Source organism: Struthio camelus, chromosome 12 (assembly GCF_040807025.1).
Source record: "Struthio camelus isolate bStrCam1 chromosome 12, bStrCam1.hap1, whole genome shotgun sequence".
Classification (NCBI taxonomy): domain Eukaryota; kingdom Metazoa; phylum Chordata; class Aves; order Struthioniformes; family Struthionidae; genus Struthio; species Struthio camelus.
In genome coordinates this window covers 13,381,052-13,408,051 of record NC_090953.1, presented here as the reverse complement: position 1 = coordinate 13,408,051, position 27,000 = coordinate 13,381,052, and the positions used below count along the sequence as shown (strand labels likewise).

Genomic DNA, 27,000 nt, shown 5'->3' with positions numbered 1-27,000 from the left:
GCTGACTTTTGTAACCTTTGTGACCTTTGGTTTAACGTGCATTATTTATCTTTATTATATGCAGAAGTAAATTGGGGCTCTTCTGCACAGGCTCTTTACTATGTTAATGCCTTGGACAGCGCTCTGGCATTAACTACGGTGGAAGATCACGTGAAAAACTTCAGGTAAGATTTCCAGTGAGCAATAGAATGACTTATTCAGAATAAAAATATTATCCAACTAAACGTAACCTCCTTTTTCCTCCTAACAGACCCCAATGCATAGTATTAACAGGAGCTCCCATGATCAGACCTGCTCTGCTAGACATCACACATACTTTCACAAAGAATAACGGACTCTGCATCTGTTGTGAAGTGTATATGGTAAGGTCAACACATACAACCTAACAATTAAGCACCAGCAGGTGCTGCAGATCTCCATTTTACATTCCACTTTCACCTGGCACGCTACGTCCCCATTGGTGCTGACCAGCTTCTGTGCAGACCATGAAAGAGATTTGCACTAAGAATGAATTTTGTTATGAGTCTTGACAAGAAAGCTATCAGCTGATTCACAGCCTGCTGGTAAACACCTCATTGAGATGCATTTCAGAGTTCATAGTAGATGGACCAAAAAAATGATACAAATTTGAAAAAATAAAGCATTATAAGGAAAGGTGTTTTTTTTTTTTTTTAAGGATACAGCAAGGCTGAAAAAAATGAAGGAGGCAGAGTACTTTCAGGAGTACAGCACAAGAGTCAAATTACGTAAGCTCTATTTCCAGCTTTGTCACTGATTTGCAGTGTTGGGGTTGGGAAGTATTTCAGCTCTGTGTGCAGTGGTTTCTCAAAAATCATAGTAATGCTAATTTTGAGGATAAGACATGCTCTTCTGAGATCTTCTAAAGAGAGGAGCAAAGTGTATTTTTAGTTATAAATATTCAGGAAATTATGTATTTTAAAGGATAAAGATAGTCTTTCCTGAGGACAGAACAAAAACAGATGCACTTGTAGTGTAGAGGAAAAAAAGTAGTTTAAATATTACAACAACATTTTAATTTTGAGAGGGGGGAAAAAGGACTCATGGCACCAATAGGGGCTGCAGAATCTAACTAAAAAAAATGAGTCCAGTCAAGATAATGCATTCCTCTACATGAGCGTAAGAATAATTCATTTGCTGCTGCCATGTTGCAGAAAGGGAGTATATGAGATCTACGTGTGCTCCCTTCTAAATCAAATAAATCTATAAAGAGTGAACGACCCTAATCCTCTCTACTGCAATTAACAGGAGCTTTGCCACTGCACTCAGTAAGCACAGAATCAATACCTACAAGATCCTGGGACAAGGCAGCTTCATAAAGTTAAATTTCAGCAAGTTTTCTGAATTATTAGGCACGTTTCTCTAATATTTTCACTTTCCATTTACCATTTGAGATTTGATTTCAGTCTATAAAAAGCCTCAATCTATTGTGCTAGTGTAAGCATTTTCATTGTTTTTTTTTTAATTATTTCTCCAGCAGTTTAAGCTAAATTTAATTTAGTTGGTAATAAAAGCACAGCAAAATGAACTTTTGTGATTTCTAAAACTGTGGCAACAAGCTGATGAAAAAATAGCTATATGTGGTCAGTAGGAATGTCATAATGTCAACAGAGAGCACTTATAACTAGTTTGCTGCTGCAGTACAAACTGTTGAGCTTATGCGCATAAGCTTCTGTACAAAGAGAGCCATGACTAGGAATCCAGGCACCATGTTGAAGAACAGCCTACAGTGTATGTCATAACAAATACTGCAAGACTACTTAGCCATTAATGTAACACCCAACATGTTTTGCCTCAGAGGCTGACATGCCATGAGCTATGCACAAAGTTTTGGGACACTATGCCAGAGAGAGTATCTTCTGTTCCCTTTTCCCAAAGGGGAGCAAGAAACTTTCAGGGAATGTGGTGATGGGTAGTTCAGAGATGGGAAATAAATTTGCCAACTGAACATAAAGATGGTTTAAAGCTGTTTGTCTCTAAGGCTTTTTTTGCATTTTGCCTTGAGCAGTCTGAGTCACCAGTCAGAAGGGCAATTCTGCTTTTACTCCCTGCGTTCACATAAAATATTTTTTGCACAGCTAGTTTCCATCCAGTCTGCAAATTCACTGAACTCATTGTACAATTGCACAAACATTAACTTGATTACAAAAGCATGAGCAGGAGCGTGGGACTGTCCCCTTGGACAGCAGAAGCACCTTACACAGTGCAAGCCAGTTGTGAAACTATATCCTTAGAGACTCTCCTTGGAGAGAAGGGAAGAAGGGTTAGACTTTCTTTTTTTTTTAGTAGGACATACCCACAAAGAAACTTCAACTCTATTGTTCAGCTTATTATTCCCAAGTTTTCACCCTACTCTTCCAACTATCGGGATCAAACTCTTAAGTTAAATCCATTAAATCCAAGCAAACACCAGTGAATTTACTATCACCCCAGAAAGCAGCATGATCACAGTAAAGAAATATCACACAGACTCTCGCATCCTTTTTCTTGTTCTCCCCAGCCAAGTAGCCATAAGGAGGTAAAAAATGCGTGTCAGGGACAATACTTGGGCTAGCATCAACCCAGCCTACTTTTGATCAGACCAAAACTCATTAATTTTTTTAAATTATAATGAAAAATGTGCAAATAAAAATATGACATGTAGAATCTGCCAGATGATTTCACAGCTTCTCCCTCAATGCTATTTTTTGTTTTTTAGAGGGAACTAGATGGAAATTTTATTTAAGGCCTTTTCCATCAGCCAATGTCAATTCACTAAAACTAAATGTATTGCAGTTATTTCTATGTCTATATAAATGCATCTCATTTTCTTCTAGGAAGGCAAAAGAGAGTTTCAGTAAGGCTGAAAAGTTCTGAGAGAAGGACATTTTGGTTTTACATTGAAAATTATCTTTTAGAAATTGACTTTGAATTAAGTGATCCCTCTTATGCATTTCATTTTGGAGATAATTTCTTTCAGTTTGGGTTTTTACACTGTTCTTGAAAAGGAAATAAATTTTGAACTATGGAAAAAATCCAGCTCTCCCTCAACTCTGTTTTAACACCAATTTCTTAGCTTAGCAGAAGCTACCATATACTAACTTCAAAAGTGGAAGTTTTTAAGTATGAATTTTGAAATACAATCTCCTGAGCATGAGTTTACCAAGCCTTCTCTGATTTTATATTGTATGAAATGTTTACTGATTTCTCTAGTTATCTGTTGCTGTACCAAAGCAGCAGCTTACCAGCATCCTCAAAAAAAAAAAAAAAAAAAAGAAAAAAGAAAAAGGAGAGAGAGAGCAAACAAAGGAATGACTTCTGCATGGGATGAAACTTTGCAGCAAACTAAAGTTGTAACAAACCAGATTGGTACCACTTGTACAGATAGGCACAAGGGAACTTACTTGTTGGATTCCAACTGCTGCCAAGCCAGCTGCCTCTTTCTGGCACATCCAGTTAGTACGTCTGTTTCTGATGCTGTTGGACACGCTCCCGGGGTTTACACTTCTGTCTTCTACTCTTCCTTGGAAAGCAAAGACTACCTGTCCACCCAGTAACACACTAGAAACAGTGTCCAAGACCACCTGAGTGCTCCTCTCTGTGATTCGTTTTGGCTGCAGAAGATCTGGACTTGTAATTTCGCTTCCTAAAAGACAAGGTGAAAGGAAATAAATCAGGCTTAGCAAACCTTAGCATTATAAACTTAGGAGCATAGATCTTTGAAATCCATTACATTCCAGATACATGCTCCCCAAACTTATCTCCACCCTTCCAAAGGCTCGGCTTGCAGCCTTCATGTCTTCTTACTGATAGCTTTTCAACAACATGCCCAGCACATACATTTCCAGGGCAGGCTAGCTGCCTAGAAAGGAATTCAGTAGGATTACTTTCAGGGAGTTTGGTGTGTTGAACATGTGTCTAAACTCTGTTTTGTCCCGACGTGGTCGTTTACTGATTTGTCAGAGAAGCACATATATTTGCTGCATGTGAATTTTCAAAATGCTAATAGGCATCAGCATTAAACTGTATTCGTAACTAGTGATGTCCCCTGGGGCCAGACCTTTTGGGGACACGCTGTCAACTCATGCCCTGCTATGAAGTCGGTATATCATCTGTCTTGTGTCTTGGGTATACAGATGATGGATTTTGTCTAAATAAATTGCCAGATGACCACTGGAAAGACCTGGTGACAAAAGCATTTGCATCTTTAATTGCACAGCAACAACCCTTTTCTCTTATTACTAGCAGATAACAGCTTAATGATCTATATTTAGACCTGCAGAGCCTTACTTATGTAGTCAAGTCAAAGGAGGAGTTTATTCACTCTGAGATGCTTCATCATACCTTTGATGTTTTTCTAAGATGTTACAATACAGAGTAGTCGTTCTTTCTGTCAGAATCACCATATTTAAGTAGCATTAACAGCCTCAGCCCTCTCGAACAGAACATGAATTATGTTAGCAGCACGATTCTTTTCAAAGGGTTGAATCTCTGTGGACTCTTTTTGGAAATGTATTTTTCTGACTCTCTCCGCCCGCTCCCACAGCAGACAAGGTAACTCCTTCAAAATCACCCTGTGATGTATAATACAAAGCCTTTTAATAATATTTTACTGTATCATGCAGGGACCACGCAAGCTGTGTGTTAAGGAGATGAACAGTGGCATGGAAAAAAAGCAGGCCTGGCTTACAAAGAACAAAAGAAAAGCCTTTTATGCGGCAGTGGCAGCTGATAGCTTCAGAGATGGAGTCAAAAGTCTCCTTCAAGTAAGTTTTTTGTTTACAGAACACACAGAAGAGTGTTACATCAAAAAATCCCTCCATGTAAAGCATCATTGTTTACTTGTTAAGAAGTCCTACGTATAAATGGAAAATGTTATAAATAGATAGGGGCATCCTGTGGGTACATATGTTGATATTATAGGTTATTTCACAAACAGGTGTGGTTCTGGGCTACAGAATTACCAAACAAGGCAGACTGAGTCTCTCCTAAATGAACAAGAGCCTATTATTTAAAGAGAGGCACCTACAGGGCAACACATGAATGTCTGTGCAGCCAATATTTGGTGCACTTCAAATTAAATCTATCGTGTGGTATTAAATAGTTGAGAATAATTTTGCATTTATTGAAAACTGAAAATGTGTAATAAGCCTATGTTTTTGCAGAGTGAAGGCCATCTAAATGAAAAAAACGTCAGCAGTATTTTTCTATTACTCTAAGATACAGCAGATCGTTTCCAACAGTCCATTTAAAACGGCCTTAATGAAGGTCACAATGAGGCACTGTTTTCATATTTCCCATTTCCCTCTCTCACACATGCATGAACACTTAAATGTATATGGGCTGAGGCAAACTGTGGAGAAAATTCCCGTTCTTTGCACCAAATACACTGTTGAAAAGACATTAGTGCAAGCTAAGATAGTAGGGAATCAACTAAAACACGCTGAGTAATAGTCACCCGCTGGTAGCGTATCAGGGCTCTTAGTATGCTTGCTGAACGGCGGTACAATTGAGTAAGATGCAACGTTAAAAAGGATCCCTTTGTTTTCTCAAAGCCTGACATGGATACTTCCTCTTGGGTTTATGCGTTCTCTCAGTAGGAGTTCCTTCTGATGTTTTTAAGAATTATTATAGTCTGATGATCTCTTCCTTTCCATTACTACTTAAAGATTTTCACCACATTCATCTGCTGGACCACAAATAGTTCCCTTCCAGCAGATGAGAGGATAATCACACTATAACACCCTAAGAACATTTACATTGTTTTGCAAAACAGCTATTCATTTCAATATATACAGTGTGGATGCATCAGCCCTAGCAGGAAAAAACAAATACAATAAGATTCCAATAGTTCTTATCCTTTTTTTTTTTTTTTTTTTTTTGCAACTAGTAAAATTTGGCAAATTGTGTAATACCTTGACAACCTATGTACTTGGTCTCCTCCCCATGATTCCTAATATATTGAAGTTTCTATGAAAATTAGATTTGCTGAATTCAGATCTGATAAACTTTACCTTTTTGTTAAAGTTTTAGCATCCAAACCCAGTTTTGGATGCAATCTAACATCTTGAATTTATTCGAGGTCTTATAAACTGTAATTTATCTTTAAAGTATGCTCAGCTAGTTTTGCATAATATTTTGAAAAGAATACAGCAAATCAAACAGCAACCATTTCTAAGGTAAAGGCAAAAGAGTTACTCGTAAGAAGGTATCCATTCTTCCTTCTCTGCATATCTGAGGTGCCTTAAGAGACTTCAAACGCAGTTCATCTATTGGGTATTCCAAATCTGATAAAAGCTTTGTTATTATGTTAAAATAAACATACAAACAGCACTTGAACTCCCTCTTGATTCCAAGTTATTGACCATTTTAATGAGGGCATGTCAGAAGAAATGCAAATGAATGCTAATTTAACAAAACTACATTTCTGTCATCTAAAAATAATTTATAGTTGGGATGATTTAGAGCTAATCTTTCCACTTTCTGCTTGAGTATGGGCATGAAGGGCATTCATGAAATGCAATCTTATTTTAAATGTCTCCAGAACATTACTTTGGTTATCTTTTGCCATTATTTCTCATTTACAGTAAGAGCATGTGTTTTAATATTTATCAAGCAGTGTTTTAATATTGTTAGGCCTCAGGCTTGGGGAGAATGAAACCAAATACCTTGGTGATTGGATTTAAGAAGGACTGGAGAAATGCTACAGCTACGGAAGTTGAGAACTATGTTGGCATTATACAGTAAGTCATAGTTCAGCGTGATCTTTTTTACCCCCTTTAGACTAGATTATAGCATTTCCATACCAAATTTGACGTGTAGAAGCAATGTAAGAAAACACCTAGAGATCTAGATTCACAAGTGCTAGCTCTTGTAGCAGAAGTTTCTGCACATTAAAAAAGCCTCCTTGGCTTCACACACCTAGCAAGGTCTGCTCAGCAAACATCTGGCACTGTCAGAGCTGAGGTGGCTTGACAATGCTACATAAAGGAGCTGCACTGCTCTCAGCAGTGCTTTTGCAGAACTATGTTTTCCCATTTTTTGCAGGCAGAAGCACAGAGAAAAACAACCCTAATATATATACTTAGGGAATATGAGAACATCATGGAATTCTTCTGTTAAGCCAGTGGGACAGAGGAAGAATCTTGCTTCAAATCTCATGTGCGCCTAAGTCTCAGCAGCTCCATGGGCTGGGATTTAGCCAGGAAACAGTCATTTAGAAACAGGCTTCTCATAGATTTTTCTGAAAATTTGCCTGCAAAGTTGCAGCAAGTTAAAGAAGAACAAATCCACCCCAGCTTTTTTATTTCCTCAGAGAAGGTAGACATAATTTCCTAATGACAACCTACTTCCTAAAAGCATTGTCATAAAAGGAAGATCCATTTTACCAAGTCTCTGTTCCCATGCCCAATGGCACCTCTTTTTATGGCGAAAGAAAGTTAGCAGAACTTTGCTTAATCCTGGGCAATACCTCCTATAATTTTACCCAGAGCAGCCCTGTAGATGGCAATAACACCTGCTAGTGAGCACTAACACTTTTATTAATCTGTTCAAGTCAGCTTTCATTGATAAACATGATGTGAAAGAACACCCCTTTGGGGTTTTTTTTGTTTTGTTTTTTTCCTTTTCAGTGATGCATTTGATTTTGAGCTGGGCATGATTATCGTCAGAATTAGCCAAGGATTTGATATATCCCAAGTTCTCCAGGTTCAAGGTATGTAGTGACTAACTAAGGCATGCTATTTAATATCCACACTGGTTACATGCTTAGTTAACAAACTTTTTTCATCCTTGTTTCCAAACCCATCGATTTAGCTACGTCTGTCCTTAGAGATTCCATGACCAAGGAAATTAAATGTAAAGTGTCTGGAAGCTAGAAGTCAATATGCAACTATTTTTAACAATTACTGAAAGGGATATCAACAATTTCAGGTACTGGCTGAAAGGTAGAAGTGAGACATAACAGCAAAATGGCTAGCACAGACTACTTCCCTCTCAGGCCAAGGAGGACTCCTAATGACCTCTTAGAATCACAGTCCGGTATCTGGCACGGTGCCTGGACCTGTAACTTCTACAAGAACTCTTTGCTTCTGCCCTGTAAGTTTCGATCCTGCCCAAAACCCCTGCTGAAGCAGGATGCTCACTGGCAGTAGCAGAAGGAGGGCAAACTTCACAGAATAAGAGGCTCCGCACTCCGGAAAACTCAAGTCTCAAAGCATTTCCAGCACAGCCATGGGCTAAAGCAGTAAAAACATGCAGAGGCACAGTAACCAGTCACCCTGGAACACGTTTCCTCCCTGTTCTTCTTGGAATACCTTCCTCAGTCCACCTACATGAGATCTCTTGGACTGGCGGGAATCAGGGAACTGCCACTTTCTGGACAACCTCTGCAGAATGCTGTGGCCCAGTAAGCTCCCACCTATGTAAAAATGTTAAAACCACAGAAAACATGAGTTCTCCTTTTCATCTCTTTGTTCATTTTTCCTCAGATTAGTGGTGAATATATTAGCAGGGAAGAAAGAATCTTCCACCATACCATGACAGTTCAAGGAGATGTACTATCCTGGTGAAAGGGTAGGGGGAAGTGTGCAGGTAACTGCATCTAAACACAGGGTTTCCAAGATCTACATACAACCATTGCCTTTGTTTTTCCTTCTCCCCTTCAGGACACAAGCGTCTTGCCACTTTCCCAGGGACCCTGGGAAGGGAATGACTCCACATAAAACTCCATCAGAACAACTCTCAAGATTTTCAGTAGGATAATTTTCCCATTTCCCATTAAGCTTGAGCACTTGATGAGACAGATTCAAACTGAACCTGGAGATTACACTTAGTGTCTTGTGTCCTCCCTTCCAGACAAGCTTTTCATATTATAAATGAATGGGATAAAAATCTACCGACAAGGAACAGAGGCAGTCATAAGAAAGAAGAATGGTGACTCTTTGCTGCCGCCTGCTGTAAATTTGCCTCTCAGCTCTCTCGGCAGCATCCCTGAGACACAGGCTGCTCTCAGGACTGCCAGCGAGAAAACTGGGGAAGAACGTAACTGTCTTAGCTACAGGCTAATTAAAATCAAAATTAACTCCCCATTAAAGAAGATAGATTGTAGGATGGGGCAACCTCCAAAACAAATCACCTTTAAGGATTAAAAGGCTTCAGAAAAGCCTTTAAAAAATAAGGGTAGCTAAATATTTACTTGGCAGACTCCCTCGTAGCTTGATTTGCATTGGGAGCTACAGTGCAGTTCTGCAGGGATTTAAGAAAAAATCCAAACTGATCTCTGCTTTTTCCCCCCTGTTGGTACCTCAAAGAGAATTGCCTACCTCTTTGCATGCTATGTAAGTCAGAAACTGACTGAAATGGGGATCATTGTATTCCATTACCCTCGTTTAAGGGAGAAACTGAAATTTTAGTTTCGAATAGCTATTAAGTCAGTGGCTATCATCACCTCTAATAATCAGAAGCACTGGTTGTCATTGTGGATTCTACATAAAAGAAAAGATAGTAATTGAGAGTGCCAACAGGGCTAATGCCTAGCAGGTGAGGTTTTGTTTTTGTTTTAAATACAATTTCCTAAATGAATTGCCTCACTCTTAGTCCATGTCTCACTCAAATAAAAATTTTCCTTTTGAATAAAGGTTTTGGCAGGAAAATGCCTATATCACACTTATTAGGACCTCACCGTAATACAGTTTGTAACAATATATGGTACCTTTTTCCTCAAAAGACGACTAATACTGCCAAGATAGATTTGTTCCTTTGTATTACTGAATTTAAAAAATTGATTAGCTAAATCTTACGTCTTTGTAGCAAATACTGAAAAAAACATTAACACATACTAAAATATTCCAGCACAGAAAACTGATCATTTATTCAGTGTCCTTATATATTTCTGAGAATTTCAAAGTCCAATAAACAACAATCAAGAAAAGCATATCCTCTGTTTATAAATTAAAGTCTGGTACACCACCAATGGATGTCGAAGAGTAGACTTCACAGATTTCAAAGGCAGCGGTAGAGGCACTGAGGAAAGCACCTGACAGATCAGCTTTCTTATATCAGCTTCTCGCTTTAGGAAAGCGGCTTTCCTAAAGTGTTTTCATACTCTTGAAAATAAAAAAACAAAACTAAGTAAAATGTGATGCAACCATAAAATACAGTATTTCTCCCACATTTGATCTGTCTGATTAAGAAAAGGGAAGTCCAAGAGCAGCTGACTAGCACTGTAGTACATGCCATTGCTCTGACAGGCCTGGGCACTCTAAATTAGAGCCTCAAGAGATGAATTCAGCTTCCTGCTGTGTACCAATTTGCAAGGAAAAAGCATTTAAAAGTTTTTCTCCCAGCAGCTTTGCATTGTGTACTAAGTGCCACATAGCAATTACAACATCACCATTATTTCAATAAGTGTTTTAGTTTAAAATAGCAAGGAACATGTCATCAGTTCCCTTACTTTCTTCCCAATATACAGAGGAATTAGAGAAGCTGGAGCAGGAGAGATTGGCACTAGAAGCTACCATCAAAGATAACGAATTTGAAGAAGGAAAACGTGGTATCTGTGGATTCTTCAGAAAAGCCAGCAAGTTCAGTATCTCAAAACACGAAACAAAAAAGGGTAAGTTCTAAAATGAGAACTTTCTCTCCTGATCCTTCAATTCATCACACTTTCACCGATATAAAAACTGGACTTTGACTCTAGAGCCAAAGCAACAGAGCCGCAGAGAAGCCCCTGGAACAGGAGCTAACGCTGTGCATACTTGCCTTACTTGACCATGACTTGCTAACGTGGAATAGAATAAGCGTCCTCTGCTGGGAGGAGATGCTACCTTGTATGACAGAACTATTACTTCTCATTTGCTAGATAAGGTTCACAATCCTGCTTCTTCTGAAATCTATTTGTCAAAAATAGCATGTGGTTATTAATGTTAGATGGACACAGAAAAAGTCTTTTTTTTTAATAGGACATCTTTCTTTTTTAAACAGAGGCCTTTTTTCCTTTTTAAAATAAGAAATCGGGATGTATACACAACACTCAGGGAACAGGCCATCTCACTTTATTCAACATTCACACACAAAAACAGTATCCAGCTGGAAACCAGGTAAAAGCAGTAATGCAGCTCTAGGTTCCAAGCATGATTTCATTTAAAAAAAAAAAAAAAAAAAAAGCACAAATCAAGGCAGTAAAAGCACCAAAAGTACACATACAGCATACTGTAAAATAACTAATGAATGCATAACCTAAACACATAGATGATGGAATCAAAATTATACATCACATGGTAAAATGACACAGAAGCATACACAGAATTAAGGGTTTCATTTCACAATTGCTAGGCTGTAATGATAACGACCCACCTGAAGCCGTGTTTGTACGCAGCCAAATATTTTCAGAATTTTCACCTGCAGAGACTATTACATCTAGCTGTGCATGCAACTCCCACAGGTATCAAGAAGATCTACAGACTAGAAACAGAAATGTCATTATTCTTTACTTGGCAGACTTCAGTTCATTTTTGCAGGTTTCAGTAGAATATATTTTTATAACAAATATGACAGCAATGTGCACCCCTGCTTCAACTACCCTTTTCGATTTAGTTCAGAAAGGCATAAAAGAAATACATATTGCACACTTTGACTCTGTATATGAGATAGATGATGTTAATAAATATCTCTGCCTCTCCATTTTCCTTATGCATTCATCCTCCCCAGAGCTGTTGCATCTTCCAGCACAGATGCTAGAACTGCAGAGGAAAGCCAGTAACGGTTTTAGAACTATCTTCCCCACAATCTAGGGATACTGGAAAACTGAACAAAACATTTTCAGAACCTAGCAGATCAGAGCAAAACCTCTAGAGAAGCCTGTCTGCTCCATTTTAAATACTGCTTTGACACTATCTCTTTGAAACCATTGAAAGAGAAGCAGTAATAAAGCCACAGGCTTCAAAAGATGGAATGGAAGATGATATTGTTAGCACATAGGCAAGAATGTACATTTTAAAGCCAGCCAAGCAAATACAAATAGCAAAGTATATTTTCAATTAACACAAAGGCCCTCTCAAGCACAAGGCAGTTGCCATATATGCTTATGTTTTCTGTCTTCTATTCTTAGCTCCACTTGTGTTCTTTTAGCTCCACTTTGTGTTCTTTATTCTTAGCTCCACTTGTGTTTTGCCCTCCGTAACTGTACATTTTAGGGACTTACCTTTTACAATAGACAGATAAGCTTGTAAAGGACACAAACATAAATTGTCATTTACTTCTAAAAATCTCTCAGACATTTCCTAACTGCTTTCTTATGTTTCAGTGAATTTTAGGTTAGTTAATAAGATCCAGAGAAGAGATAATCAGATAACTCTTTTAAAGATATTGCAATCTAATGACACAGTATTACACAAGCTCAGGAGCTTTGGTTCCTGTTGAAATTATGCGCAAAGGTATACTAAAAGTGCACAGTATCTGTGCAGTAATTTTTGCAGATTTAGTGTATGGAACATACGTCAGAAACAAGTCAGGCCCTGCACCTTCAATATCTTGTTTAAAAGCATATCTGAAATAGTGGCCTTGAAGCAAACATTTACACACCTGCTGAATTTTAAACGTGATGGTGAAATGAAAAAAACACAGATGCATGTGATAGCAATCAAAGAGGTCTTTTCCTAATTCCTCATGGGGAGTCAGGTGACACATAAAATACCATGACACATTTCTGGGAAATGTTTTCTTCTTGTTTATGAAGATATCAGCCAATTTGATTCCTGTAAGTAAATTTAACCACAGACAGAAGTGTTCACAGATTTGAGGTTTCAGTTAGTTCAATACAATTAACAATTTGTGGTGAGTATCATACAAACATGCCAGGTGATGAAAATCACCCATTGTTTTTGAATGTTACACAGATAAACATAGTTTGTTCATAAGTAAAAGGCAAACTATAGTAAAGGTAGACGAAATTTCACTAATCTTTACTCCGTTATTTTGTACCACAGAACGTAATTCCCAGAAAGAAATGAGTGAATGGGGGGGAAAGGGGAATTCTCCTGAAGCTTTATTCTCCACCTGCCTCCCTACAGCTACACGTTGCTTCACTTGTCGGAAGCCCCTCCGCATTTTTCTTTCTCATTGCAGACAGCACCATTAACACAATACAGTCAATGCACGTGGGTGAATTCAATCAAAAGCTGCTAGAAGCCAGCATTCAATTCAAAAAGAAGCAAGGAAAAGGAACAATTGATGTTTGGTGGCTCTTTGATGATGGAGGTAAGGAATTCAAGGATGAACCACAGGGAGAGAGATTCCTGTGTTACCAAACATAAAAGTGTACTCGGGAACTTGCAGGAAAATGTTAGCATTTTAATTGCTAACATTGTGGTCACCTTTCTGTCTGGCTTAAATATTTTAAGATAAACTTACGTCCAACATGGCCAATGTGAAGGATGGGGGTTTGTTTCTACCATACAATGCACTAATTTGATCTCCCTGCTATTTTATATATTCCTCCAGGTCTAACAATCTTAATTCCTTACATTCTAACTATCAGGAAGAAGTGGAAGAGTTGCAAATTAAGGATCTTTACTGGAGGAAAAGTCAACAGGATTGAAGAAGAAAAATTGGTGTAAATATAACTATTTTCATTCACTGTTTGAAGAGCTTGAATTGATGTTGAATATAATGCATGTATAGCAGAAAGCTGGGCGTTCTCAGCACAACTGGTTTGTTGTACTGTGGACAGTACGAAAAAATGATGTACTTCATATAAAGGTGTTGAACTCATGGCATGGCCCTCAAGGATCAGTGTAAATGGTGATAAGTGCAGGAAGTTCATATCCAACAAATTTTCTCATTAACAGATCATATTCCCTTCTCTGAGAAAAATGCTCCGCAGTCTTTAATGAAAATATCATTAGTTGTGTGAGATTTACACGAGACTGTCTAGTTAACAGTAAGTAAAACTGCATGTGAAGCTTCTCAGATGCACATACTATTAAACAGATAGCCCATATAAGCGTGATTAATCTTGGCAAACATTAAAGAACTTGAGATTAAGTTGATTTTACTTAGCTCTTCTAAAAAGTGCACATTTCCTAATCATCATTTGCCTTCAGGCAAAACAAAGGTGCTACTATAAGTGATCATCACCGGTATATATAAGACTTTTTCTTCCAAAGCACTTTATATACTAGAGCAATAGCCATTTCATCACCTGTGGAAAAACAGGCAGCTTGGAAAGGAACTCAGGAACTGCATAACTATGCAGCGAGTTAAAAACAACATATTTAATTAAACTTCAGTGGAAAACAACCAAGATGGGTGCAAGGACAGGAATTAGAATTTAGCCATTATCAACAGGATTACAACGTAGCGCCTCATGAAGTCAGCTTTCCACAGCAAAGCTTTCATGAGCTTGTGCTTTCACATAAGGCATAAAGTTTATTGTTTCACAGGTCTCTCCTCAGTCTGTTGTGGCACAGACCGTGTAAGAATTACCTGGAAGTTCCCACGCTTAGGTAGAAGAGATTTACAAGTGTTTGGACAAACCATTCTGATTAAGAACAGCTGTGCCAGCTCCTGCAGGGGCTGAATGAGAATGCTCTCTACTCCAATGCTGCCAGCAATCTGCCCGACTCTACACTGCTGTTTCTACAAAAGCCAAATTCTCATCCTGAGCGAACAGCGTTGTCAGTATAGTTGACAATGACCTAGTTTGTCACCAGGAAAAACAAATATATACATTTGTACCTAAACATTGGTTTTCCTCAGCAGAATATTCTATGCATGAATACACAGCAGCCTCAGAAAGACAAATCCGGAGGGCAGTTAGCTATTCTGTTTCCCTAGAGAAACCTGGTATAAGAATATCCAAGTACAATTCCATCCATTGTATTTGTCAGTTCAGAAATAAAATTAATCTAGACTTTTGCTTATGTGTAATTCCCCAGTATCAAACCTTCCCACAGAAGCTGAGACATTGCTGCTCTTCATGTTCAAAATACCTACTCTCCCAAGAGACTTCAAGATTTATATAAACATTGCATTCTTTTTATAAAACAAAACCAAATATAAATTCTCAGGTCATAAGCAAAAATGAGTTTCTAGGAACTTTCTGACCTTTTCAAACTCCAAAGTTTACACATACACACACAACTTCCCAACCATACTTCACCCAAATGCAGAACTGATCTAACCTTCCGCAATCTGAGCACAAACACACACAAAACTCTAAAGTATTCCTCCTGATGACTGGTTAAAACTTTTTCTTTTTTGAAAAATACACAAAGACAACATAAAAATGAATCAATATAAACTCATACATGAAAAAAATATTTGTGTATTACACATCAACTTTCGAGATCAAATTTTCACCAATGCATATACTACCAGTGTTGTACGTACTCTTGTGCATAAAATTTGTGTAATAACAGAATAATAGAAATCTTCATTAAGTATTGGGGAGCTCTGTCCTACAGAATTGAATGTAATACATTCAATACATTAATAGATTCCTTTATATTTCAAGTCTTTGCAAATATTTGATAATTTGCAAATATTTGCAAGTACCTTTTTTCCTAAAATGTAAACACCGTTCCCTCTGTCCATTTCTTATTTCAGTTGTTTTTTATTTTCATTGATCCTCAGTTAAATGAGTTATACTACAGCAATCATACCAATCCAGTTGTGTAATTGGAAACTGAAACACTAACTAAAGCATTTAAAGTAATCTGTCATAAAGATAATGAGACAATTGCATTTGACATCGTAATTCATTTATGAGTGCTCTTTGAATCAAGGCACTCAAAAATATAGTGATGAAATGTTCTCTCTTTTATTTTCAGGATGGCTTCACTTCTAAGTAAATTCAGAATAAAATTTGCTGACATTAATATTGTCTGTGATATCAATATGAAGCCCAGCAAAGAGAGGTAAGAAACATTACCAGAATCCATTATTTAGCAGCAGCCCTTTATCAGGTGCTTGTTTCTTTCATAGGGATCATAAAAAATATCAAAGGATAATAATATAGTGATTTTATTGCAATCATTTTCCAAGAATCTACAGCGGGGGAGGGGGGGAATCCTCTTAAAAAAAAAATCACAATTCAAAGGGTCAAAACTATAGGCAGACTTCTTTATGTTGTAATGGTAAGACTTAATTTTCATACAAAGACTAATTAGACACCATAGTTATGAGTCACTAAATTTCATGGGCATCATTTTATGATGGCTTTTCATATCCATTTAAGTTTCAATAGCCTTCATTTCATCATACTGTTCCGTCACAGTTCTTCTGTAGACCTGCTCTCTCAGCCAACTCAGTCTTCTAGGTTTTATCATGCCAGGCATTCAGAAACTTAACATTTTTCAGGCCAAATGCATGCACACTCCTCTTTCCCATGAGGACAACATTACAGCACTCTCCCATCACTCAAACATAATGAAGGTTCAACTTCATATTTTTTAAAAGTTAACTTATTGGCAGAGCGCTCTTATGCAATGACAAGGAAGTTGGAAACACAGTACTCTGCTTCATCTCCAAGCATATTAGATAATTTCAGATCTGTGCCTCTATTAAACATTTTGCTCTTCACAGCATATTAAAAATAATGTGGCCTTCAGTTTCCTCGTTTGTTAGGGTTGTATTTTGACACTTTAGATGATGATATCTTCCATACACATGGTACAGACAGCCCTTGTTTCAAAGTCTAGTGTAGAAAAGCCCAGTATGGCAGGCAAAGGCACCTTCTCTCTTTTGCTAACATGAGGAGCGTTCCCTTATCTCTGGATTTCTGTTTCTGTGCAAAGCAGGCACTGCAGGTCATCCAAAGTCTTCAAGACTACCTGCTTTCAAAAGCATGACTATAGAAACAGATTATTTATTCTGCCTTATTTAGAGAATACAGTACTTTGCTCAGGGAGCAACTGAATCATAATGCAATTCACAGTATCGCTTTTGGTCTTAAAGATCCTCTGAAAACATTCCTGCTTTGCCATACATTCTTCCACCCCACCTCCTACTCCACTGTCAATACCCACAGATATCATAGTCAAAGGGCTCCCCCCAGCTTTTCTTCTGCACGCTGGTACAGTCTCAGGCTACTCTCTCAATCCCACTCAGGCTCTATTGCCTCCCCTGTAACTTTGTAAAACCAGTAATAGATTCACTAGCGTTTCTACAATGCATTGGAGATTTTTAGCTAGGAAATACAATTTAAAACATATACAAATTGTAGCTATTTGTAGGTATCTAGTACTAAAGTCCACTTTTGATTCCTCAGTTACTGTTTTGTTTTTGATTATACAAAGAACTGTGCAGGATATGGCTTCTTCCTCTTTTTTCCAATACTAATCAATTATTTTACAATGCAAAAAGCTAAAAGAAACGCACATGCATTAAAAATAGAACAGCTTGTATTTGGCATTAACATAAAAAGCAAATACATTTGCCACATCAGCACTGTCGGAACATAGCAAGTGAATATTGTGACCAGGCACTTGCTAGACCACTGTGTTTCTCTCCCAGCTGGCCTCCATTTATTTCACTAAGGGGATTATCACTATTTTACATATGGAAACAGGCACTGAGGATGGGAAAAAGCTGTTAACTTAGCAACAGCAACGTAAAAGGCTGTATGTCACAGGCTTTAACCTTGCCCTTGACTTGCTGGCCATAGAACAACGTGAGACCCGGTGCTCAGACCTTTCCTTTCAAGGTGAGGCCTATCAATATGAAGAGCTAAAAGAAATGCATATGCATTAACACAAGAGAAGCCTTGAGGTCTCTGTGGCATGGTGGAAATCTCCAGCGAAGGGACAAGCAGGGAAGCATGGAAGGACAATTAGCTATTCTAGATGGCGTCAGTCAATGCTTTAAGAAACAACCTAAAATTTACAGAGAAAATCCGTGGAAGAGTTGGGAATGAAGACAGATCTGGTTCTCAACTAGGAAAAAGACAAAAAACTTCTCTCAACCCCTTGCTACGGGAGATATATATTGCCCGTTTCTCCATTTCATTAAAACAGTAAAACTTTATCGGTCAAGTCTTTCTCGAGTTAACACTAAAACAATCTGAATAAAAACTACAACCAGGAAAATGCAGCAAATTCCCCGCAACTATAATAGGCCAACTGCTGTCTTTATCCTCATATAACCTCAACATAATGAAGTGGCACAGACATAGCTTAGGGCACAATGTAGCTCAGAACAGTTAAAGATTTCGCATGTTTTTCAGTTACAGTTCTGTAGTCAACAAGGCCTGCCATACACAGAACATCTATGAAATAAGAAGTTAGTGAGTTAGCATCCTGCAGTAAGGCCTCCTTTGTAATTCCTGTTTCAGCTGGAAATTCTTTGAAGAGATGATTGAACCATATCGCCTCCATGAAAGCTGCAAAGATATAACAACTGCTGAGAAACTGAAGCGAGAGACTCCATGGAAAATTACAGATGCAGAGCTAGAAGCGTTCAAGGAGAAGGTAAAGCCTTGCCTATCTTTTTACATTTGTACCTTTTTTTACCCTGTAGACTAAATGTTTGAAGCAATTAGTAAGAAAATGTGAAATACCAGATACAGAATTAGAAAAACATGACATGTATGAACCTACCTTTGATATTCAGAAATTGGCTTTTTATTGTAAACACTCCAGAGGTGTAGTACAATTGCATTATTCAGCACTGTGCAAGATCTCACTTGGAATACCTTATAGGCATGTTTACATGGCATTTTCCAGACTGATGAGAAAAAGCTCTGCCCACGTTTGAAGTCAGCCAGATTAAAGCCAGCCCTAAACCAGAAGCCACAAGGTACTGTGCTGAGCTTGAGCTAGTAAGCTCTGCTTTATTAAATTGCTCCATTGTTTTAGAGCTTGAACCTTTTAAAAGGGTGGGTAGACATATCCATCCGTATATCTCAGAACAATTTCTTATGCAATAATACACACGCTCTAAGAAAACACTAACAGATGGCTAAATGGAGCAAAATAATGGAGGATTTTAGCAAGTAATGGCAGGCTCAACACTGTGGGTCTATACATCAAGGTAAAAATCTAATTTTGTTATCTAAAAGCATAAGCGCAGTTCCAAACATTCAATACTTTGGGAGATTTAGAGCTGAATCCAGACCCTATGATTCGCTCTCTGAATTTGTCCAAAGCAGAGATTTAACACAGATTCTTACTTCAAAGGCAGAGCTAAGAGTCTAAACCTGCCTACAATGTAAAAGGTCTACTTGCAGTTCAGAGGAACTCTGAGGTTGATGTTGCTTGGTCCACATGGTGATTTAGAGTCTGGGTTTCTCTTTAATTTTGTTGGAATGTACCTTTTCAGCAGAGCTGTAAAGGCTTCATCAGGCCAGTGCTGACAGAATACTGAGCACCATTCCCACAGTGCCACCCTGAAGAGATAAGTTGTCCCGCAGCTCTCAGGGAATTAATCTAGAGATCTAATTTATGGTTCCTGTTGGATTAACCTGAGTGTGCTGAGAGTTTAGTTATCTCCACTTTATGGTCCTAGTAACCGCCTCAGCGCAGGAAGGACTGAGAGTCAGAGCTGAGCTGCCAGAGGTCATAGCCTGCCATATTAGCATAAGCTGAAATCAATGGTGATTTGAGATAACACACTACACCACAGACTGTAGCAGCTGTGAAGCAGACCGACTGCTCACTGTATTACCCTTTCTGTAGATTTGATAACCAACAGAAAGTTAAGGTGGACAGCTGGAGGCAGACAACTTTTAAAGCAGTCTCAGCATAAATCACTGAAACCTGAGAATCAGAGCCCTTATAATATCCCAGGATAAAAAATGTTGGGAACATACTCCCAGATACACACATCCATGTACAAAAACTGTGAGGATGTAACAGGAAAAAAAAAAATCATTACACTTGATCTCGTCCACATCAATAACTGAAGAAACAGGGGGAGCAAAACAAACAAACAAAAAAACCCAACAACAATGAAAAACAAACTACATTGAAAGCAGTCAGCAATATGAAAATGCCAAGTCTTTCCAGAAAACAAGACCAGTGAAAAAAAGTTTTGATTACATGCCTGGAAAGGCATGTCCCTCGTCTTCAGTGTTAAATCATTTCTAGGAACTTTATTTATAGAGTACCTGAGAAGACATTTAAAACTCAGGAGAAAACACATGGCACCATCAGAGATAAAGGGTGATGCTATAAGGTGATTCTCATGAGATAACAACTAAGTTATGAGGATTTTTACTTCTATAACACAGGGTTAAAATGAAAGCAAAATTTCTGTACAGAAAGAAAATGTAAGGTCCGACTGTGAAAAAAATAGCTTTTTATCTTCTCTGTTAAATGGACACAATCTGGTAGGCTCATTTAAGATACACCTGTCTCCCATGCTGCAAACTGCATGTGACTCTGCCCTGCTCTTTTGTTCTGTGACTAGTGTTATGCTTTAAAAGCTTTGAGAGCCTGAGCATGACCTTAATCTTGACTGAATCTCAAAGTAACAGCCATTTATGCAATTTGTAAAAGTTCATACAAACACATAACGTATAAAGCAGCCAATTCTTTTACTCCATAATATATGGAGATATCCTTGTCTTTTGATTAAGAGAAGGATTTCTGCTGGGTGGCAAGGTGGCTATTTACACACTGCTGTATAGCCCTAGTGGCATGACAGCTGGACACCAACAAATTAGAGGAATTAATATATAAACTACCATCAACAGATAGCACAAGAGTTTGCATGCAGCTCCCAAGCAGCTATACTTCACAGCCAAACACACACTCAAAAAACACGTCTGATGCAGGTCTGGCGCTGTGCCAGTACAAAACAAAACAAGAACAAAACACTCCATCCCTAGGAAATCTTACACAGCTGTCAACAATTCTGGTGCCCAGGGAACAATACTAAACAAGTAACATACCCTAGACAGCCTCATGTTTTGCTGTCTCTATCTCTTTAGACCACAGAGCCATCCCAGCTTTCAGTGGTGCCAAAGCAACAGCAGAAGGTCTTGTGGGTAAGGGGTAGTCTAAGTAGGACTCAAGAGCGCTGATCTAACTGAATCTTTCTTTGGTTTAAACAGAGTTACCGTCAAGTCCGTTTGAATGAACTCCTACAAGAACATTCCAGGGCAGCTAACCTCATTGTTCTGTAAGTTATACAGTTTTGGTTTTAACTCAGAATAATCTACTATGTGTAGGGATTTCTGGACTTAGATCAGTAGAAAGCCTTGTGTTCAGGCTTCAGAGCAAAATTAACCTAATTTAAGTCCTTCAAAAGATGCTTAAATCTGGACTGATGGTTCTCTGGACTGTGCTGAATATGAACCTTACCCAATAGCTCCTTATAGCTTAAAGCAAAGCTCTCCTCATGAAAAGGCGTTGAAAACATCATGTACACATCCAGCTCTAAATTTTGAGTGTTATACCTGCTTACTCCCCTGCCAAAACCAAACCTTTTCCTTTCATTTCCCCCAACTATTAAAAATTCCCCTAACTATTAAAAATTCCAAGTTAGAGAAAGGATTCTTTTTGCTTGCACACCATAAATTGAGTGGCTAGCCAAATGAACTTGAAACTATGTAAAACTGAATAAGGATGATGCAATCACATAAAGAAAAATCAGTCACCAAGAAACAAATATAAAAACCCATGAAACCATTTTCAGAGTCAATTTTTTGATAGAGCCACATTTCTCATACACATCTTGAATAAATCAGTATTTGTGTTGCACAGATAAACCTTTTCAGCTCTATTAACTCAGTCTCCAAGAAGGAGATGATCACGTAATGTTTACAGCAAATTGAGGCATACTGTAAAAACTCCCATCTCACAGTAACTATACATGAGGAAATGAGCTGATGGACTGCCTAATTTTGCATGTGCTATATTTTTCCTTCTCTGTTTTTTATTGTATTATGCATGGGGCTTATGGTCCTGAGCCTGAAAATGCTTCTTTACATATTTAAGGTTACTATCGCAAGAACTTCATGTATTACAGTACAACTAATCATGTTAATGGCATGAGCCAGGTGACTAAGAGTTTGCAAGATTAAGGCCTAATGGTACCTTTGTGTTTTACAAGATTAATAGAGTCATGTAGCCTGATCAAAAATATTCAGATTGGTATACAAAACAGTTGATTTTTTTTACTTAATATTTTGTGAGATGCACGTTATCAGGGCTACCACTGACTTTCTAATAGTAATTTTATTTCTCTCTCTATTGGAACAGGAGTCTCCCAGTGGCAAGAAAAGGAGTAGTGTCTGATCACCTGTATATGGCTTGGCTAGAAATTCTCTCAAAGAATCTCCCTCCAGTCTTAATGGTTAGAGGCAATCACAAAAACGTACTGACTTTCTATTCGTAGTGAAACTTATGTGCACAGAATATCCCATGCTTGATTTCAACACATTTATTTTTAATGGTAGTGCTTTATTAAAGACACTTATCCAAAACAGATCTAGAATTTGACCTATTAATAGAAAATTTTTCAAAAATCCAAGACAGGACACAGTGGGGAGTTAGATAAGATAATGTGACTGGTCCTTACTGGTTTTACACTCCAGTGCGGGCAAAAGAAGGAAAATCTACCTGTGCAAGCCCACCAACATTTTAAAAACCACAAACAAGAGACCACACTCATTTTATACACAACCTAAAATCCTTTTGATATTTATCCTAGTAAGCCAACATTAACAGCTACAATACAAAAAGCATTAAATCTATAAATATTTCTTTCATACTGCACTTTCGTAGTTGCCAACAGGCACAGAAGAGGATTAAAATACAATATACCAACTTTGGAAATAGGAAAAAAGCTGCATGGTATCTATCAAGCCAAAATCATAAATATAATGCAAGGAGAATACCTGCAGTGCTGTTTAATTATAGCAATGCCAAATTACTACCTATGCCAAAGGCATATGCTTTTACCAAAATTGTTTTCTTAATTTTTGTTAATTCAAACGTTTTCTAATCTGAGAAACAAAAGTTATGTACGCAAAAATAATGATTCTATATAACAAGAGTTGACAATGAATTTTCAAGCTCTGATATGGAGTGGAATCAAATGTATCATTGCAATAATTAAAGGTGATAAGTAAATTTCCAGGAGAAATTAGTGAAATACTAAATATTCTGGCAATTTTTGCTCTGAATGTTGTCCATTGATATAACCTGAGATTATAAATTAGGATCATATATGCAGTGATTTACATAAAAGTGATTACAAAATGTAATAAACTTGAGGTTTAGTCAAGTTGAATGCCTAATTTCTCTGATTTATATAGACTATTTCTCTGTTTAGACTAATATTTGTTATACACTAATATGAAATAAAGAAAATCCACTAAAATGTGCAATTTTTCTACTTTCTATTCTGCAACGTTATAGCACTATATTATTTCAGCTGTCAATAAAAGCAACTTCTCTTTTTAACAGAGAAACTTTATCCTATATTATTTAAATTAGAGAACATTAAGGAGCATAGCTAGTTTAATCAGTGAAGTTCTGCAGTAATTGGAGCGACTGACTGAAATCTAAGCCCTAGTAAAGCCAGTGGGCTCCAAATTTCACCAAATGATTATTTTAAAGCAGATCTCACATTCCCTCTTTGCTTGAATTATGAGAATTGCTGAGAATCTAGCTTTTCCCCAAAAATGCAGAATTGATATTCACGTTTTTCCAAGTTCAACAGCAGCAATTCAGCAGAACATGGTAATATAGCTCAATAATCCATGCTTTATTTTCTCCATCTACTAAAGACAGGATATGAAATACTGGTATTTACTCATAATGTTCTTCCTTCGTTCCTTCTTACACATTTACAACCAGGTTGAAGGATCACTTTGCAGTTTAACTGCAAGACAGATGCATGGGTTTCCTACAGACACCAGACCTCCTGCACTGCTCTGAGCAAAGAAAGCCTCAAATTGTGCATCAGCAAAATTCTCATCCCTAACAGTGATGTTAGCAGTGATATAGTCCATGCCGTCAAATCCTTCTGCCTTTGCAGAACTGCAATGGCCACGACTCTTTCCACCTTACCCGAGACACCAAACAAGTATAATGCATGAGTGCTACCCAGTCAGTGGAACAGAAGAGCCTCCAGGAAGGCTCTAACTAGGCCCTCCGTAAGGTCTCCCTCTTATCACAGTCTTTGGAAGAAGCTGGGGCTATTGTGCATCTTCATTAAGCCCTTCAATCATGTACCTTAAGTTAGAAATAAACATATCACAGTGAGGATTCTTTCCTAAATATTCCCAAATACTATAATTTTCAGTCTGCAAGGATGATTGCCCCAAACTTATTTTGGGGACCTAAACTGATCTAAAAAGAGAAGATGCACAGTATTAACTAGCAATGGCACTTTCAATGCTATTCACACTTTTCTCTTGCAAGCACACCCTGGGCTTTGCTACAATGAATCCTCATGAAAAGCACATTTCTAGATGAACAATTATTGACATTTATATGGGATTTACAACTAGCAGCACAAACTCTAGACACAACAGTGCCTAACATCTGAAAGCAAAGCAGTATTTCCACAAACTCAAAAGTAATTTCAACACAGCAGTTTCCTTAGAGCTTCTAGAAATCATAGTGAGGCACTGGAAATAAAGTGTGTGCATGACTAATTTGGAGAGCATGCCAATTATGAACTCTCAAATTTTAACTTCAGATGTAAAATTTCATTAGTCCACCTATCTCCTTTTCCACTGTGTAACAGACACTTCCTGTTTTACATACATTATGCATAAAACTACTGAATTTTAATCACTGTGTTAGTAACTGCATTCTAATTATAAGTTTGACATCTTCAGAAAAAGCATAGCTCTGAAATAGCCTAGCATCTTTTGAGCATATATGCCACTAACTCTGCAGGCTTATATAATTGCGGGTTGATTGAATCAGTCACAACAAAAATAAGCATAAATCAGGTGACCAACAGTTATTAAAGTGAGAAAATACTGCTGATATGAAGTGGGGACAAAGAATATGTTGCGTGTTCTTCACAAGTCTAGGCATCCCACACTTTGCATAGCTAAGCTTGCGCCTAAGAACCCGTTAAAATGATCCATTACCACTCGTCTCACCAGAGAATCTTACTTGTCCTTCCTAATGTTAGAGGAGCTCACAGAAGGCATTTTGGCACTCTTCAGGGAATCAATTTGCCTAAACCTTTTTAGGGCTATGGGCCAGTTGGTCATCTTGATCACATACCCCTAAGACAGTGTTTAGTGATGGTACTGATTGTCCCCACCTAGGGCTCCAAAACAGCATTCTTCCAAAGTGCCAGTCACCATTCCTCAATGGAACAGAGGTTTACTTTATCAGCAACATAACAGCATGAATAGAAGATCTACCTAGCCAAAAAGGCATCACATTCTTAAGATAAAACAGCTGCAACTGCTCAAGCCACACTGCAAAGAATATACCACTGTCATACTTCACACCCAAAGGGCTTCTCCACTTCACTATCGTAAACACAAAGCACAAAGTTCAACTCACTGCAGAGGCTGAGGAATTTTACTGTGCAATTTCCATTACATCTTTGAAAAATCCAGTCAAAAGTCTTCCTGGCTAGGCAAAACATGACAGCTGTCCTTCATTTTCAGAAAACCTCAACATTTCTCTTTCTTCTCCCTCTTTTTCTACAGTCTGTCTCATGTGGTATTTGAAGGTAAGAGCTTGTGGTATTTGAAGGTGTGGTATTTAAGGTAAGAGCTGTTCCAGCAACTGATTGGTAGTCTGCAGGTAACAAAGTAATTAGCACTGAAATTACAGATACAGGCAAAAGAGCTGCACAATCTTACCTATTACTGACTCTCTTAACTCTCTTCCTGTTTGTTGCCTCCCCTCTGGGAGAGGCCCCTGACTTATCAGTAAAGCTGGGAGAACAGAATATGAGCAATCCTCAGTCTCTTCAGCTTTGAGTTCAGTGGATTCCATTAAGCTGCCACAGCTGGTCATTTGACTATGTCACTGGACTTTGATGGAGCGACTAAGTATCACTCAGTGGTCCTGCTCTGTCTTCCATGCCACATGATTTTCATTTTTGTCAGGGGGCAATAATTCCTTAAAGTATTGCAGCTGTTTGCTAAAGAAGCATATGACTCAGTCCTCAAGTCAGAGGTAGAGGCCAGCAAACTCAAGGGTTCTCCAATATCCTAGTGTAGTTCTGCAGTTTTCTGCTATTTATCAGATCATTGTTTAATTCTGTTAATTCTGGCACGTGGTTACATGGAACGACCACTTGGCAGGTGTGTAGTGTACTGAGGTGGTCCAGCCCGTTCTGCTGAGGGAACGCCTCGCACTAACCTCGACTGTTAGAATGGAAAATGTAGCTGTGCCAGGGCAACCACCAATCAAATCTGGCAAGTTTTAACTCACTTTCCCCCCAAATAACAAGAGCAATAATCCACAGCTATGCCATTGCTGGAATTCCATCAGAGGAAATTTAGCTCCAAACAAAATAAAGCATGAAGGGGATGTGGGAAGAGTAAAAAGCAGTGGCAAAATTTCACAGCCCCCCCCATGCTGAACAGTGAAACACAAGATCAAAAAGAAAGCCTAATTGCAGAGAAACACCACTACAGAAGCCTTTTAAATTACAAAATTTATCTGAAACACTGTGAGAAAGACAGCTGTTCTAAGTGAGACTGTGAGGAAAAAAACCTTTCTTTTTAAAGACACAATTTTCATCTAATGAAAACGTTCATTCTAACACCAAAACTTTAGTCGGGAGAATTTCACAGATTAGTATCCCCAAAGCAACTCTATAATCTGTTTCCTTCTGCTTACAGGAAAACTGCTTCCATTCTTACTCTGAATCTAGGCAGCAGGCAGATAATTTCAGTTTATCTCATTTCTGTTTTTCAAAGCCAGAAATACCCAATGGATAGCAGCAATAATCAACAATCAACAATACAGGAATGTGAACCAAATGACTGTTTATCTACAGAGCAAACAGAATATGCTCAGTATCAAGGCAAATTTGCCTAGCCTTAAAGCACAGTTCTCTTTCTTGTCT

At 38.0% G+C, this 27,000-nt stretch overlaps 1 protein-coding gene across 1 annotated transcript in view; it reads left to right on the top strand.

The window, feature by feature from the left end:
• Positions 1 to 24,365, top strand: part of SLC12A1 (solute carrier family 12 member 1) — a 63,815-nt gene extending 39,450 nt beyond the window's left edge. The window contains exons 16-27 of the mRNA XM_009681361.2: positions 65 to 164; positions 251 to 362; positions 4,623 to 4,763; positions 6,634 to 6,740; positions 7,629 to 7,711; positions 10,469 to 10,612; positions 13,123 to 13,254; positions 13,498 to 13,609; positions 15,828 to 15,914; positions 18,329 to 18,464; positions 21,050 to 21,117; positions 22,200 to 24,365. Of these exons, the coding sequence (XP_009679656.2) occupies positions 65 to 164; positions 251 to 362; positions 4,623 to 4,763; positions 6,634 to 6,740; positions 7,629 to 7,711; positions 10,469 to 10,612; positions 13,123 to 13,254; positions 13,498 to 13,609; positions 15,828 to 15,914; positions 18,329 to 18,464; positions 21,050 to 21,117; positions 22,200 to 22,335 (1,358 nt within the window). The 3' untranslated portion in view covers positions 22,336 to 24,365. The remainder of the gene's footprint in view (positions 1 to 64; positions 165 to 250; positions 363 to 4,622; positions 4,764 to 6,633; positions 6,741 to 7,628; positions 7,712 to 10,468; positions 10,613 to 13,122; positions 13,255 to 13,497; positions 13,610 to 15,827; positions 15,915 to 18,328; positions 18,465 to 21,049; positions 21,118 to 22,199) is intronic.
• The last annotated feature ends 2,635 nt before the right edge of the window (positions 24,366 to 27,000 follow it).